The sequence below is a fragment of the Eptatretus burgeri genome, chromosome 10, assembly GCF_056783735.1.
Source record: "Eptatretus burgeri isolate ZD-2024b chromosome 10, Ebu_testis_v1, whole genome shotgun sequence".
Taxonomy (NCBI): Eukaryota; Metazoa; Chordata; class Myxini; order Myxiniformes; family Myxinidae; genus Eptatretus; species Eptatretus burgeri.
Genome location: NC_140970.1, coordinates 43,727,218 through 43,745,082, shown reverse-complemented (window position 1 = coordinate 43,745,082; position 17,865 = coordinate 43,727,218). Strand labels below are relative to the sequence as shown.

At 45.6% G+C, this 17,865-nt stretch overlaps 1 protein-coding gene across 3 annotated transcripts in view; it reads left to right on the top strand.

The window, feature by feature from the left end:
* The window catches only part of LOC147018433 (caM kinase-like vesicle-associated protein), a 179,226-nt gene that overhangs the window by 103,342 nt on the left and 58,019 nt on the right, over positions 1–17,865 (top strand). For 2 of the 3 annotated variants that reach the window (XM_085898067.1, XM_085898068.1), the window contains 2 exons: positions 10,465–10,596; positions 16,672–16,746. In XM_085898067.1, coding sequence (XP_085754193.1) covers positions 10,465–10,596; positions 16,672–16,746 — 207 coding nt within the window. Of the gene's footprint in view, positions 1–10,464; positions 10,597–16,671; positions 16,790–17,865 lie in introns of those variants that run through there. The other variant, XM_085898069.1, reaches the window with a different exon arrangement.

Sequence of the window (17,865 nt, the reverse complement as noted above, 5' to 3'; positions counted from 1 at the left end):
TAAATTCTGCTGCAGGATATGAACAAAAATAAGCTTGGAGCCTTTGTTGGGAAGTCTCTGGAGGCTAATGCTGCTTGAGTGAGACCATGGTGATTGCTGTGGATTGCACTTTGAACTCAATACCTACCATGTCTCTCACTCATGAAGGCAGCTGTGACTAATGACTCACACTATTTCTATATTGCACCATGAGCTGAAATATAATCTGCTACTGAACCCAAGTTTTGGTCGAATCGAGCTCCTGCTGTTTGTGTTTGTTTTATTTCATCAAATCCTGTTCATCTCCGAGGGGGGTTTCTGGAATACACAGCATTATGTTATGATTAAAAACATACCACGGGTATGACAGGATGGTGCAGATGTAGCACACTTGCCTTTGGGCTGGCTAGTCTTCGTTCAATTCCTGAAACAGCTATGAATTTTCAGATTGGTGCTTTGCAATGCAGGGCAGTTGTATCACGACCTCAGTTACCAGAATAGGTGGTGTAATAGTTAAAACATAAGCTCTGAGTTTGGGAAGTCAGTGATTCAACTTCTGGTTGAGTCTCACCAATGACTTCCTTGCTTGATGGTTACCATTTACTAAGAGAGAGCACAGCCAAACAACTGCAAGTTGGCAATATGAGCGCAGGCTTTGATGGACTTTTGGTGGCTTCTTCCTGCGTTGAAGTTCGTTAATTTGTAAGCGAACTAACATTATCAAAAAAGTGCACCATCCCTTGGATGGACGTTAAGCCAAGGATCCCTTTTTCTAATATTCTTTAGTGAAGAGTAAATGAATTATCTCCGACATTGGACAAATTACAAATTCCTGTCCAAATCCCCTCCAATCGAACGGCAGGCATGGCCAGCCAGTTCGTGAGAGACGGGCCAAAAACGTTCCCCTGCCGACCCCACGAGAAGGATGGAATAATAGGGGCCATTATCGTAGTAGTATGAGTAGTAGTTGTTGTAGCGATAGATAATGATAATTAAGCCTCCCCCTATAGGATAAAGGATGGCGTATTCCTGTTGGAGGGATTGTTTCTGCAATTAGTGTCCCCAATTTCCATGGTACCTCAGAGTTTCTTAGACCCCAATTAATACTGAACCACCATTTAGGTGTTTTTTATCTTCCTTTTCTGTCAATGTCCAAGCTGTATTGAGGAGCGGGCTGGGACTTTCAGAATGAAATTTTGCCTCAATAATGGGGATAAAAAGTATGGAATTGACATAATTGGCTTTAACATTGACCTAATTTAAGGTCCTGACGTCATAATAGACAATTTAACATTTTTAACCAAAACTCGACTAAGGTTTGTCCAATCGGAACAAAATTGCCCTCTTCAGACAGCCGAGAGTAAGGCGCATTTACGCTTCATTTAAATCATACCGCTCCGGGTTAAAGGTCAAGGTCAAATGGCGGTCTGAAAAAAAAAAACACATTTTTTGTCATCACTCAATTTTGCCAATGCGAAATCTCAAAAGGCCACTTGGCCTTCCAAGACGTTCTTGCATCATAATAGTGTACCTGCACTAAAGTTGTGCACCTGATGTTTGATTAGTGTCCTTGACATACTTTTCGGTCTCGCCCGAAGGGGATGGGAGACCATTGCAATGCTCCTGCTGTGTTTGTCTGTCTGTGTGTGTGTCCGCGTCTATATATTTTCACTTAAAAAATGGTTTTCTCTGCAACCGCTTGTCCAATCGATGCAAAACGTTAATAAAGATGAGAGGGACTCCCCATGGAAAATATTTATTGCTAACTCTTACGTCATAGGTCACATGGATTAAAGGAAGAAAATTGGACATTTTCTCCAAAACCGCTCAACGAAAAAAATTTGAAACGGCATTTATCATCAACTCCCCATTGGGTATATATGGTGATAACTATGATGTCATTGGAGAAGTGGTATTCCAGTCATAATTGGTTGACTTGAAATTCTTATCCCAAAAATCTGAAACTTCGTATATTTGATCTATGACCCGGCGTGAGTGAAAAATTAAATTTATGACGTTCATAACCCATGCCAAGAAACTATGTGGCAAAATATGGTGCATGGATGATATGGGTTTATGGGCCATAGTAACAGTGAGCCATAATACTAGCGTGTTCAGTTAACGATGGTATTATTTTTTCAGAACAATGAATGTGCGAGGTGAGCCTATGCGCTTTACGAGTCCCGCTCTCGTTTTGGTTTACCAGTGCTCCATATACTGTGACCTAATTAATTTAAAACACCTTTTTGATCATAACCTGAATAACGTTCCTCTGATTTTCATGATGTTGAGTTGTTGGATAGATTGTAGATGGGGACACATTTTCTTTATTTACACACTATCTCTAAATATTGAAGGTCTAGGTCATATGGAAATCCAAAAAGAATATGATTGTGGGCACCTTTTTTTTGTTTTTTTTTTGGTATACAAAGTCGAGGCTTGTAAAAGAGTTGTACGAGTACACTGAATGTATCAGGATGCAACAGGACAAAAGGAATAGCAGAGAGAGGGGGGAAACACCAACAGCAGAGCCGAAGGCCAAGACAGAGGGAGGTGGACAAGCAATGGGTGTGGGGAGGAGGAATGGGGATCAGGAGAGGATGCATGGGGTCGATAAGATGGATACAGAGGGGAACTCTCAGGATGGAAAACTCGAAATTTGGAAGGCGGAAGGATTGGGGTGGATTAACGAGGGTCTAAAAGATAATGATTTTGGATGGGGATGATCGGAGATGGGAACAGCTGTCTTGAAGACCTTGAAGGAAGAATGAGATTAAAGAGGATGTGGAAGTTGATTGCACAGGTGAGAAAAAAGGGGAACAAATGAGTGGAGGTGAGCAGTGATCCTGGATTTAGGTAGTTTCACCAGAAGGGGGTTGATGGTGGACCGTATGTGCCCTGCATAAACCTGGCGGGTGGGAGGGGAAAAGTATGGAAAGAGCAGAGGGTGCAAGACAGAGAGACTACTGACCTGTCTGTGATGACGAAGTGATAGGCCCCATAGACTCAGCTTAATTATGGAAGATTCCAATAATCTTAAATTTTCACTTTGTAATCGCAGATATCGAGTTATAATCTGTTTCTTTGTACAATTGTCAAAGAGTGAGGGTTTTGCTTTATGATCTTCCTGAAAGATGTGGTGTAGTCTGCAGGCCTACGGGGAGGGGCATGATGATTGGAGGAGTGGTCGTGGTGGTTATCGTATCTGCAAGGGATATAGGGTGTGCGCGCCGTCTGAGGCGTCATAGTAATGCTGGAGTCGGCCGGCTCGTGAGTGTACCGAATACGGAATAAAGGGGAGCCGCGGGCACCGTACGCCCGCGCTCGCACTGTGCAACACAGCTCGACTGTCCTTCCGCTCGTGTCTGCCTGCTAAGCATCTCCCATTTCAGTACAGTACAGTTGGCGAACGAGGATCTTCGAATCGGCGTGTGTAAGGGCGGCAAATGACCCGTGCGGTTCCAAGCTACGGAGCCAAAGGTCTCGCCGGCGCGAACATGGCAGAGAATCGGTGCACGGCAAACGTACGCGTGCCCGCCTTCGTCGGAATCGACTTCGGCCACGTCGAGTGGGCAACGTTCGTTCGTTTGGTTCATTTTCCTGTTCGTTTTGTCGAGGATACGCGTTTCGGCTCGAACGCGGCGTTGGACGTCGCGCAAGCTCTGGAGAATGTCCGAGGTCTCGATGGTCGGGGCACAGCAGATGGTCTAGGGGTCATCCCGATGGGCCAGGCACGCACGGCCATGCGCACGGTCTGCGGCGCGGGTCGTGGGCGAGTGTGGCAATGCAATCACTCGGACGGCGGTCTGGGCTCTCGAGGTCGTCTACGGTGTGTGGGCCGAGGGTCATCGCCCATTGTTACGGTCATAGATGGCGGTGTGCGAGGCGATCCTTCCGTCCCGCGTCGAAACCTGCTTGCAATTGATCCAGAAATGACAAGATCAGTGGCAGGGGGGGGGGGGGGGGAAGTGAGCGAGGCACGGATCGGGTGTCGAATTGAGTCCACTCGTGCTGCCCACGCATCGCATTCGGCTGTGCCGTGCGAATTCACGTCGGAGGAGCGTCCGGCACGGTTCAGAGATCGTTTTATTTCTGGTCTGCGAGCAGCCATCCTACGGTTGACCGACATCACATTCGACTCGGCGGTCGCGACTGCTTCATCTGTCGAGCAGACACTCACGGATGTCCGCGCCATTGCTGGCCAAGACGTAATGAGTAGCTCCAGCTGGAGCATGGCGGCTGATCCCGAGGGCCACGCGGTGACCGCGCAAGTGCCGCAGGTCGCGCAGCCCGGAGTCCGCGCGATGGCTCAAGTGCCGCAGGGTGCTCGCGCGCCTAGCGGTGCGGGACGAGGGCGTGCACCGCAGCACGGTCGCACCGGGAGCGAAGGGGCACCGCAGCACGGTCGCACCAGGAGCGAAGGGGCACCGCAGCAGGACCCCAGTGACCTGGAGATCAGCCTGCAGCCGGGGCATGATGATGCCGGCGAGCCGGAGCAGGAGCCGGGCTCGGTGAGCCGGACCCTTTTGGGTCGGAACGGGTTCCGGTTCGTGCCTCCAGATGTGCCAGTGCTCTCTTCGAGACCTTCGTCGAGTACCGAGGGCGAGGCTCTGGCGGCGGGGGCCGCGTCGATGCAGCGGGAGCCACCGTTCGTTGCTGCTTGCGGCGATGATGTGCGCTCCAGGAGCGGCGAGAGCCATATCAGCTCTCGCGATGAGTTCCCGCGCTTCGTTCGCGATGAGTTCCCGCGCTTCGTTCGCGATGAGTTCCCGCGCTTCGTTCGCGATGAGTTCCCGCGCTTCGGCAGGGTTTGTGAGGCAATGCCCATCGGTGTTGTTCAGGCAGCTTCAACAGGTGGCGGTGAGCCCGTGGCGTTAGAGGGAGTCGCGAGTCGCAACATCAAGTCGGCAACCAAGAAGTGGACTCGTGATGTGGGTTGTGGGTTGTTGTTCAGGGCATATGTGTTTTTCCTTGCTCTAGTGATGCAGTTTAACGTTGTTGAAATAAATGCCAGCAGTTCTCATGTGAAAGTGCATTTGGCGGGGATCAGTCAATGGAGTTGGTGTTATGATCAATGTGATGTGGGGGCGAATAAAGAAGGTTTATTGGCCTCCAGTTGCCCCGGGCCGCAGGTAATTGCTTGGTCATGTGCTGGGATTTTATCAAAAAAGCGCGCTGTACGGAAAAATGAGTTTGCAATACTTCGAATAATGTTCGTAGTGATTTATAACGAGCCTATGATTGCAGTGTGGGTTAAATGGAGTTGCTCCCGTCTCGCTGCCGTGTGGGTCTCGGAGATCGACTCGGAACCAAGGCTGGTGCCCTGGTCGGCATTACCCCCACCTCTGATTGCGAGCGCAACTTTCTGTGTTCGCTCAAGGCCGTTGGGACGGGCGTTGGCGTCTCAACTGATTGTGGTGCGTGAGTTGTTTTGGCGCATTAAATGCATGCAGCCAGCGGCGCTATTCAGTGCCCCCGGCCAAGGTCTAAGGCTGGCGCCACGGCTTCCAGATAGCGGGCTGCCGGCCTCGGGATGTTTATCTACGTCGGGTCTGCCTGGGGGGAGGGGGCCAGAGGTGTTTGATGGGGCCGGGGGAGGTTGGCTCGAAAGGTCGTTACGACCTTGGCGAGGGCCATGTCAGCATGGGCCGCCTGGGAGCGTTTTTGCTGCGTAATGCTGCTGTGCTTCTCATTTTGCGGCTTCATATCGGTAACGCGGTCAGACCTGGCCTTTGCTGCTCCACTCGCTCGCATCGACACATTATATGATGTGGTGTGCTATTATACTTCGCTATTGGTCATTTTATTTTCATGATTATTATACCGAAGTCCTTATAATGCTTCTTATATTGGTGATCATTTAATAATCATACTTTTAGGAGGGAGGAGTGTGGTGTAGTCTGCAGGCCTACGGGGAGGGGCATGATGATGATGCATGATGGGCGTGATGATTGGAGGAGTGATCGTGGTGGTTATCGTATCTGCAAGGGATATAGGGTGTACGCGCCGTCTGAGGCGTCGTAGTAATGCTGGAGTCGGCCGGCTCGTGAGTGTACCGAATACGGAATAAAGGGGAGCCGCGGGCACCGTACGCCCGCGCTCGCACTGTGCAACACAGCCCTGGCTCGACTGTCCTTCCGCTCGTGTCTGCCTGCTAAGCATCTCCCATTTCAGTACAGTACAAAAGACACTACAAGACATGAAACTTTTCTAAGTGGTCGGAGGAGGAGGAGATTGGGGACCATACTCTGTGCAGAGCGTTGGTGCTGTCGAAGCAGTCTCCTTGGCTATTGGGTACAATCCTGGACAGGTCACCACTCCGACACAGTATACCAGCATGCTGGCACTCATTTTGCCGACCTCAGAAGGATGATAGGTCAAGTTAACCCAACCTGGTATTAATTCAACAGCTGAGTGGGATTTGAACTCAGGACCCTCGGATCCAAAGCCCACCACTCTAACCATTAAGCCAACAGCAGGCATATATGTTGTAGGCCACGTTCTGATCTCATGGACATTCAACCGATAGAGATTCTAATGCAAGGATGACAAACTGTGCACATAAGGTCGTCATCAGCAAAATGATACAAGGGGTCATTAATAAGGAGATTGTATAGAATTAAACTTATAATTTCACTGGGAAACTCCAGCTTATAAGGGAAAAGTAGAAGAGAAGACACCACAAAGAACAATACATTGTCTATGCGTATGGGGAAAGTATGTCAGCCAGGTAAGAAGTCAACCACAGATGTCAAAGGGTGAAAGCTTTAAGAGCAAAATAAGATTCCAGACTGTCAAATACACAAGTGTGTCCATAGAGGCTTCCTTGGCTCCTGTTTGAGGTTCAGGGTTTCCATTAAATTGCTGGGTCCACAGAAGCAGCATCTCCAGGGTCGAGCGACTGTTAACACTTTATAAGCCTCGTGTTGCAATGTAAACTCTTGTGAAGTCAGTGGCGTGCCATTGCAAATCCACACGCTTCCCACCGAAAGCAGAGTTGAAAGATGGGGAAAAGTTCCACCAGGAATGACCCAATATCGAAATTTGAGTATTAAAAATAAATCTTGTTTTGACCCCCGTCACCCCAAGTCTCCACCCCTGGGGCTGGAGGTCAAATCCCAAAAATCGTTGCATATTTCATACATCTCCAAATGTTGATCACATATACAGTACAAAGTTTCATTTAAAACTCTTTGAAAATGAAACTGTAATTATATTTTTTGGTGTTTGACCTTTTCACCCACCCCAGGGCCCCAGGGGACAATGGCAAAAATGATACTGCTCTTGCACCTTTTGCAAAAAATGATAAAAATGATGCAAAATGGTGATCATAACTACTAAGTTTGGTGAATTTTTGCACAAACGTCGAGGAGGAGATAGCATGACAGAGGGACAGATGGACAGAAAGACGGACAGCAGATTGACCCAATTGCAGTATCCCCCTGTTTTTGGTTTTTTTTTTTTTTTAAGCGTGTGGATAATAAACAAAAATGGCCTAATTTCATGAAGTGCAAATTTTCATTACGTTTTCATGTTTCACCGTTGATTGAACTTTTACATGAATTATTAATTGTTCGAGGTTTTATTTGCCGTTCGCGAAGTGCTTTAATTAGTTCAATCATTCCATTGCTTTTCAATGCACAGAATGGGCACACACATGTTACAGTTAAATGCCATTATATTCAATATCTGTAGCACCTGCACTAGCCAGCAGCTGTGTGAATGTCTTTCTGGTCTTTCTGTATAGTTTTAGGACTCAACCTGGCATCACCATGAATCCATCCATCCATTGGGACCATACTCTGTGCAGAGTGTTGGTGCTGCCCAAGCAGTCTCCTTGGCTATTGGGCACAATTCTGCACAGGTAACCACTCCGACGCAGGATACCAGCAAGCTGGCACTCATTTTGCCGACCCCAGAAGGATGACAGGCAGAGTCAGCTTCACCTGGTATTAATTCAACAGCGAGTGGGATTTGAACTCAGGATCCGAGGATCCCAAGTCCACCACCCTAACCATTAAGCCAACCCCAGCCATCACCATGAATAGACAAAACCAATGCCGAGATTGAGCGCAATGAAAAAGGATTCTCACTTGATATTCACGAGCTGAGTTACGCATCATCCCATCAATTCACCGAGTCACACGACAAGATGGTCCTTTGAAAGCAGAGCAAGTACACCGTCATTAAGAAGAATACACAACGAGACAAATTCCAGAAGATGAGTTTTAATTATATAAATGTGCACACACATGATACGCAGGACAAGGACATATCGTCAGCAGTCAGTGAAGGTTACATACAGCCTGCATCGGCCTTGGAGGTCATAGCGGTTATAGAGTAGGATGTAACATGAGCAATTCTTTATCAGACTTGAATTAGCATTGATTCTTTGGTTTGTCTTGGAGATTCAAATGTATTGATGATCTTGTTATTTCTTGGTATATCCAGTTGTCAATCTTTTCTGAAGTAGGATTACCAAGCATTTTATAATCAATGACAGAAATAGTTAATAAAACGCTAGAAAGTTGTGGTTTCCAACCCGAGAGAGAAAGATGGAAGATTGTAAGGTATTCCAAAGTCAACAACTTTCCATTAAATGTAAAATGAATGAAAATGGCACAGTCCAGGTGAAGACGAATAAAAGTTTGGACAATCGGTCCATATTTTTGTCTCCAATTTATCTCATTCGATCTCATAAACGAAGCAAAGATGAGTCCGACGAGTCCATGATTGAGATGTCTCCATGGAAGGCTGTGTTGTTGGCCAACGGATGACCGAGTATCTCAATTTGTTGTGTACTCCCCACTGAGCTGCTTGGTCATGTAATGGACTCGATCTCCTGCGCAGTCAAAATTCAACAAAATTTATTTCCTGATGCGGTGCCAGCAGGGGGTGCTGCATCTCAGAGCACGTGGTATTTTGGATTCGTTTAAAGATGACTATCCTGTTTGCTTTTTAAGATATGAACGTTTTACATCCTGTGGTACCTTTCGAACAGCTTAGACCATTCCAAGCCAATACTTTGGCGGCATTCCCTGCCGAGAGATCATGGATATATGAGCTCTTCATCAAATAAGATGAAAATGTCATTTGATCAAGTTTATGGTAATAATGGAAATCGTGCATAGAGAGTAAGTAAATTTATTAATCAAACAGGAGAAACCAAATTATATCATCAATGTCCTCTGCATGAGCTTCGCACTGGTACGTTGGCACGTCCCACCTGTCAATGCGGTACTGTATTCTACTCTTCCCATTGTCTGTCTGTTTATGATTGTACAAACCATTCTAAAGCTCACACAATCAATGTTTGAATCTCCTCTATGACACTTGTCACCACATCGGAAAATAAATCAGACAGACATTTGCGCAGACCAGTACCATCAACCCAACCGCCTCCGAAAATAATGGCACTGACATCATTTTAAAAAAAAAAAAAAAAAAAAGAAAGAAATAGGGAGCAGAGGGAGAGTGTAGAAAGGAAACAAGAGGAATGAGAAGGAAAAATAAAGCCAATGAGATGAAATGGAGTCCAGGATGGGTCATGAAAGGATAACAAAAGTATTCCTATTTTTGGGGAGAAAAATAATCGAGTAAATGAGGGTTGGGGTTCATCCTCTAATAGAAATTGCTTTGCCTCTTCCCACTGTGCCTTGGCTTGTTCTTACACCATGTGAACTAGTTTTGTTAATTACTTTCTGTCGATGGGAATACCTGGTGTTCATTTATTTTTTCCTTTATTGGAGGCACTCTTTGCCAGTGTAACTGACCCTGGCTCTCTGACAGATTCCGGTGCCAACTACTACTCCATTAAGGGCCGCAATTATTCCCCTCATTTTGTGGGGTCGGCCGGGGAAAGTTTCTGACCAAAGTCTTTTATGAACAGGCTTGCCAGGCATGATTTTGCCAGGAACTCGTAGTTCATTCTGAGTGCCCGAGATAACTTGCAAAAGGACACCGTGCGGATTTTTAACGTCGATCCAACTAACGCTAGCACATGGGATACCTTTCTTAACATCAATTTGACGGACAGTGCACCTTGTGATGCAACACCTTGCCTGTGGAGGCACCAATTCGGACAGTCCTCTAGTCGGGTCAGCAATTGAACCCAGGCCAGACAGAAGGCTACCTCCGCACCATCCTGTCAGACAAAATGCAGACACTGAGGCCCCCTTATAAAATTCCGAATCAACAGGCCAATATCCATTAGCTAACAGCATTATGTTACCTGGGGTATTCACTCAACCTCCAAGTAGAAAGCCGTTTCACCCTCTCGAGCTCATCATCAAGTATTCCATATCATGCACTTACAGCTTTTGAGCTGAAACATGCTTCCAGGGGGGCTTCATTCTTCCTTCCCTTGATGCTATTAGAACTCACATGGTGACCTCGTGCAAACCTATCAACATCAACGATGAGCTTTCATTTCATTGTTTCCTTTTTTCAGCCTCACTCAATCTAACAATGGAAACCTCTTTTCAGGGAAGAATATTGCGAAATATTTCGCTGCAAGGAGAAGACCACTGGCCGAGTGTATGCCTGCAAGAGGTTTGTGAAGAAGGATGGTCGGAAAGTCAGGAAAATTGCCACCAATGAAATTGCCATTCTGAAAATGTAAGTGTGGGATGGGCAAATGATGCGAATGCTTCCAGTATTGTGTTAAACCATTCGTTTCTCTCCGTTTCCTGCAATCAGTGTTAACGTGTAGTTTCTGCCGTTCGTTACTCAAGGCTTATATTGAAAATTGCGATGGTAAATCAGTTCGTATCAGGATGTATTTTATGTTCAAAGGACGAGAGCATCGCCGAGACCTTGCACAACATGCATTTCTATTGTCTGCTTTAACTCCTGCCTTTCTGCTGCGCCGAGCGATGATGTCGCTCACGAGCGAAACGCAGGTGCGATATTGTAGTTTGATCCTTGGACAGGCGCCGGAACTTTTTTTTGCCTTCCTCGTTTGTCACTAAATTATTCGATTGAACATGCTCCAGTACAGAGCACAGTCGAACGGTTCCACGCTGCATGGAAGTGACACAGGTAGGTGGGTGGTGGGTAGGATTCGACAAAGTTTGACTGATGGCATCAAAGCACTTGCAGGGTTTGAAATTATGTTATTCAAAATCATTTGCATTCTGTTATATATATATATATATATATATATATATATATATATATATATATATATATATATATATATATATATATATATATATATATATATATATATATATATACACATATATATATATATATATATATATATATATATATATATATATATATATATATATATATATATATATATATATATATATATATATATATATACACATGTAGATATACACACACAGTGCCTATAGAAAGTCTACACCCCCTTTCAAAAATTTTCACCTTTTTCTATCTTTTAGCCTGGAATCAAATTGCACTAAATCAGACTTTTTCCACCTTTATTAACACGTCATAAAACCACAATTTCCAACTGAAAAATATATTTTAGAAATTTCAGAAAATTAATGAAAAATACAAAACTAGAAAATCTTGGTTGGATAAGTGTCCACCCCCTGAGTTAATACTTGGTGGAAGCACCTTTCACAGCAATTACAGCTGTGAGTCTGTTATGAGGGATAGGTCTCTACCAACTTTTAACACCTTGATTGGGCAATATTTGTCCACTTTTCTATACAAAACTGTTCAAGCTCAGTCAAGTTGCATGGGGAGTGTTGATGGACAGCAATCTTCAAGTCATGCCACAGATTTTCGATTGGATTTAGGTTGGGACTCTCACTGGGCCACTCAAGGACATTTGTCTATATCTTCCTGAGTCACTCCAGTGCAGCTTTGGCTGTGTGCTTTGGGTCGTTGTCATGCTGAAAGGTGAACATCCATCCCAATTTCGGCTTTCCTGGAGAGGGCAGCAGGTTTTCCTCTCGGATTTTTCTGTATTTTGTTCCATCCATTTTCCCTTCTGTCCTGACAAGTGCCCCAGTCCCTGCTGATGAAAAAACACCCCCATAACGTGATGCTGCCACCACCAAGTTCACAGTAGGGATGGTGTTTTTTGGATGATGTGCTGTATTGGGTTTGTGCCAAACATAACATTTAGCATTTCGGCCAAAAATTTCCATCTTGGTTTCGTCAGAACACAAAACTTTTTGCCGCATGGCTTCATAATCTCCAGAGTGGTTTTTTGCATACCTCAAATGGGACTCAAGGTGGGCTTTTTGAGTAATTGCTTCCTTCTTGCCACCCTACCGTACAGGCCATACTTGTGGAGTGCTTGCGATATTGTTGTTACGTGCACACATTGACCAGTCTTTGCCACAGAGGCATGTTTCAAAGCTCTTTTAAAGTTGCCATTGGCCTCTTGGTGGCCCCTCTGGTGGCCTCCTTCCTTCGTCATCCAGTTTAGGAGGACAGCCTGATCTCGGCAGGGTCTTGATGATACCACATGCCTTCCACTTTTTTATACCATGTCGAGGCTCATGTAAGAACTAATACACAGAAACATATCACAAGGCAGGAGAGAAGAGGCGTGGGAGAAGGAAGCACAAAATAGTGGGGAACAGAGACAATAGGAGATCTGTGGAAGAGAGCGGGATGGGGAGGGGTACACGGAGTAAAGAAGATGGTACGACAGGGACTTTCAGGAAGGAAAACAGGGAATTTGAAGGTGGATTCACGGGGGTAGTAAAGATCATGGTTTTGGATGGGGAAAGATATGAGATGGTGGTGAGCAGCTGTTTTGAAGACCTGGAGGGAGGAGTGGGATTGAAAAGAGTTTGGGAGTTTGTTCCAGAGGTGGGAAAAAGGGGAATGAATGAGTGAAGGTGAGCTGTGATTCTTGATTTTGGCAGTTTCACTGGAAGAGGGCTTTTGGCGGACCTTGAGCAACTTGAGGAAATATATGGGGGACAATTCACAGACAGAGCAAGGGGGGGGGGCAAGGCCAGAGAGGAGACGGTAGAAGACAGAAAGACCACAGACCTGCCTCAGGTGAGAGAGTGAGAGACCCTAAGACTCAGCTTCATCGTGGGGAATACCAATGATCCTAAAAGTCTTGGTTTCCACAGTGTGAAGTTGGGCTCGATGTGAGGCAGGAGCACCATCCCAGAGGGTGAGTCGTCTTTCATCAGACTGCAGATGATAGCTTTGCAAGTGGTTTGAAGTTTAGGTGTGCCGAGGAAGGACTTTGCACAACGTAACAGTCCCCTTTGCACACAACTTTGCCCAGTCGGTGACTGGCTTTGTTGGTCAGCTTGGAGATGTGGCTTTCCCAGAAAAGATCATGGCAGATAGTGAGACCCAGAAGCTTGAATGAAACGATTTCTTCAAGAGGATTGTTGAGAAAGTAGATGGGATTGGGGGGGGGGGGGTTCCAGACAGTCCTGTCAGAGAGATAGAGTGAGAGTGAAAGATTTGTCAGGATTGAAAAACATATGCCAAGTGTTTGACCAGTTTGTGATTTTATCCAGGTCTGCAGAGAGTGAAGAGGCTGCTGCTTGCTGGTCTGAGGGATGAGAGATGGTACAGTTGAGGGTAGAGTTATCAGCAGACATAAGGAGGATTTTCCAGAGAATCTGAGAGATCATTGATGAAAACCAGAAAAAGTACAGGGCCCAGAACACTGCCTTTAGGAACCCCAGCCTGGATGGGAAGAGGACATGAGGGAATTCCATTAGGAGCCACATGTTGACTGCAACAGGAGAGGAAGTCCGCGAGCCATGAATGGAGACTGCCTTGGATACCATAAGAAGAGAGTTTGGTGAGCAATGCGGGATGCCAGACCGTATCGAAAGCTCACGATAAGTCTAGGGAAATGTAATGGCTCTGATCTCATGTTTGGAGTTTAAGACCACGATCCATTGTTGAGAAAGCAGAAGCAGCATGTCCAGTGTTTAGTGACCTGGACTATATCCAAATTTATGGTTGGAAACCAATCCATTGGATAAGTGGAAGGATTTAATGTTGGAAGTGATGATGGATTCCAACATTGCTGATGATTGGGAGCAGGCTGATTGGTCTGTAGATGCAGGGATCAGTTTTTGCACCTTTTTCTGCAGTAATATTTGCTAAGTTTTTAATGATTGTCTTCTCTTCTTGTATCTTGTCTCACTTCTTAATGATTGTCTTGACTGTGCAGGAGGGGTGCTGGGAGCGAGGAGGATGGGGGGACAGGAAGGGGGAAGTGGGGAGGGGAGGGGGTTTGGGAGGAGGTAAGCATGAGGGGAGGTGTTCTCAACTGGGCTTGTGGAGAAGTAGGGGGGAGGGGGAGGGAAGTACACAGGATTTAATTAAATGGGATATGTTAAAACAGCATGTGAATGTAGCACGTAGAGACCGCTGGGAGATGTCCATGCAGGGTGGAGAGAGGAGGGGGTTTGGGAGGAGGTAAGCATGAGTGGAGATGGAGGGAAGGTCTCGTGAAGGCAAGGGAAGGTAAGACAGCATGAGGGGAAGGAATGGAAGGCAGTGTGAAGGACAGGAATGCAATGTGAGGGAAAGAGAATGCAGTGTGAGGGGAAAGGAAGGTAGTGGGAGGGGAAGGGATTGGAAGGCAGCATGAGGGGAAGGGAAGGCAAGCATGAGGGGTGGGAATAAAATGTGCCAAAACAGCAACATTTTCTTTTTAACCGCCGGATTCCATGTAAAACCATGCGGGAGCATACAAAACCGATGCTATCTACACGGCAAAGGCCTTCCTGCATGCATGCATGCATGCTCGCACATTCAGCGACCTTTGCACCCTCCGGTCAGCTCTCTCCAAATCTGAATCGTACATGGTACACTATGGGAAGGAGTTTTAAATTCAAAACTAAACAGTCAGTCCTTAACAATCCCCTCAACAGAGCTGGAGTGGTGGGGGAGCAGGAGGATAGTGGAGGGGTGGGAGAGAGGGGGAGGGGAGATGAAAGGGGGAAGGGAGAGGAAAGGGGGGAGGGGTCAGAGAGAGAGAGAGAGAGGGCGGGTCAGAGAGAGTAGGAGAGGGGTGGGATCGGAGAGGAGGGGAGGGGGCAGAGAGGGGATGGAAACAGAGGGGAGGGTAGACAGATGGGAGCAGCGAGAGAAGGGAGGGGGGAGATGGGGGATTCCGGCAGATGGGGCACCCAGTTTAACGTACATCCAAGAGACGGCACACACATTGATGAATAACCCTGCCTGTGAAACATCAGGATGACTGTTTATAGCTGGGTCATGATTTAAACCCAGGATAGTCAGCTGAGAGTGAGCGTGCGTACCTCTCGGCTATCCTGCCGTGATGTGGCAATTCATTGCTTTATAACAACTAAAAACATTTTTTATTCACTCTTTCTCGTTTTCGTCACCTAATTTATTTTGCCTTCCTTTCTCCGGAAATGCCCCCACGGAGAACTGAGCTGCCATATCGCCATCAAAGCTTGAAGAGCACTCACCAATTGCTTTTGGTTAAACTCCTCAAGCAAGAACTCAAACAAAACGGGTGAAGAAACTTTCAAAAATGAAATGTTTAATTTTTGTTTGGTTTGGATATAAATCCTACACTCCGGGGGTGACGGGGTCGTATAATGAAGGAGATGGTACATAAAAGGGGAAACGTGGTGTAAAATAAAATTGCACATTTTCAGCAAGTGAACCACCGACTGACTCACCGCATGAGGCACCCCGTGTGGCCAAATCCAGGTGGGTGGGCCCTGAACTTTGTTCAAATCGATCGATATAGTCAGTAACAGTGTGAATAATGAAGAGCGCTCATCAAGTGGCTTAAGCACTCAAGCAAGCACTCCAATGGAACAGCTGGCTTGGCAAGCAATTACCGATTGGTCACATAAACCCATGCACTCGGAAACACCCAAGCAATGTCCGAATTAGACAATTGAATATTTTTTGAGCAGTCAGAACTGCTGCTAAGTTCAATTCTGGAGCTGAAATTTTGAAATTCGTCTTCGATTAAGAGATTTTCGAGGTTATGGCATGTGGGCCAATTTAATAAAGCCATGAATGCTGGCATCTCTGGCGGGAGTTTATAACCATAGCAATGTATCCAGCGATTTGTAGGTATGATGAACAGGCATTCCATGATATAAGTGAGGATAGTGAAAAATAAAACTTTATTGTGAAGAAATCATTGCGGTCTGTTCCAAGCCAAGGCATTATTGAACAGGCCCCAAAAAAAATGGCAGCTGAAGATTTGTGAGCTGACAGAGGGCTGACCAAGATGGTGCACCACCATCTTGGTAAGGCTTATTTTGGGTTTTTTTGTGATGAGCACCCCTAAATTATCTTCAAAAAGGGGTGTTTCAATTAACCCAAACACCCAATTTTCATTCATGCACCACCTTGGAGTTTCCTTCGTATGCATGCAAAGTTTGGGGCCACTAGATTTCATGCTTTTGGAGTTATGGAGGAGACGGATGGACGAACAGACACACATTGATATTTATTATTGTAGATATATGTGTATACGGAGTCCTTGTGCAACTTTAAGTTTTTAAAAAGCATTATTTTTGATGTATAAATTGTTTTTGATGTATGAACGAATGTGAAAGAGTTTAAGAATGAATGTTTTACTAGGGATGGTAAAGGGGACTTTCCGGCCACCCTGTACTTGCATGCGGTAAACGTGATGAGGTTGAAAGTGTGTGCGGTGAGCAAGAGAAATGAAACCCATGGTCATGAAAGTTATCTTTATTTCCCTTTGTTTTTCACCTCCAGGATCAAACATCCCAACGTTTTGCAACTCGTGGATGTTTTTGAGACACGGAAAGAATTTTACATCTTTTTGGAGCTGTGAGTCACACACTTCTCAGCAACCAGAACGTGTACACGGGTGGTGAGTGGTAGGCGAGATGCACGCGCTCGATGGAGTTCTAACCCACATTTAATTTGTTCCAACAAAACGACCCGAAGTAGTTGATTGCATCAAAAAGTGTGCAACGCAATAACACGGAAAGTTAGTGGACGTGCGCTTTCAGCGGCCTGACGAGGATTCTAGAAAGGAAGGGATTAAACTATGAGTTAAAGGTCAAACCAAGACCTGAAAAGCAAGTGTTTTTCAACCGGTAAGGTCTTCGGATGAGGCTCTATAACTCTAACATTCTGAAGTCAATTTCATTTCAACATCTGACAACCCTCTTGAAAGGACGATGATGAACGCTTTTGTTTTCCGATACTTGTGTTATTAGACAAAGCATTGTCTGTGCCTTGTCTGTGGTTATTGTTGGCATGAGCAGTAAAATCAAAATAAAGACCAATTACTGCACCGTAATCCCAAGAAGGAAGCCAGACATAACAATAAACACACACACAAACACACACAAGCACACATACAAACACACATCTATAAACACACAAAAAAAAACAGCCTTTTTACAGCCATTTTTCCCTGCTGTGTCGGGGTTAGCTTTTTGCAGGTCCCACGCAATCATGGTTCCCTTCTTGAGGCAAAGTTTTATGGCCGGATGCCCTTCCTGACGCCAACCCTGGTCGCCTCTTACGACGCACAGGGATATGGTACACCTGTTATAACCGGGACCAGTACACTGGAACTCATTTCGAAGACCTCGGAAGGATGACAGGCTGAGTCAACCCCCTGGTGTTAATTCAGTGGCCAACGGGGCTCGAACTCAGGAGCATAGGATCCCAAGCACATATATAAACACACAAACACGGATATATTATGTACTGGTAAGTACTTGCAAAAGCTATTTTATTTGATGTTATAACCTTAACTTATAAGCAATTTACGGATTTACCGATAATCAGCACACATCGTGTGTGTACAAAATAACACGGAATTTCTGATGAGATTTTGATCGAAATTTCTTGCGAATTCCATCAGATCTCATCAGATAATTCAGCAAGCTCGGGTCTTCACATATAAATAAATAAATTAAATTAAACCCTCTA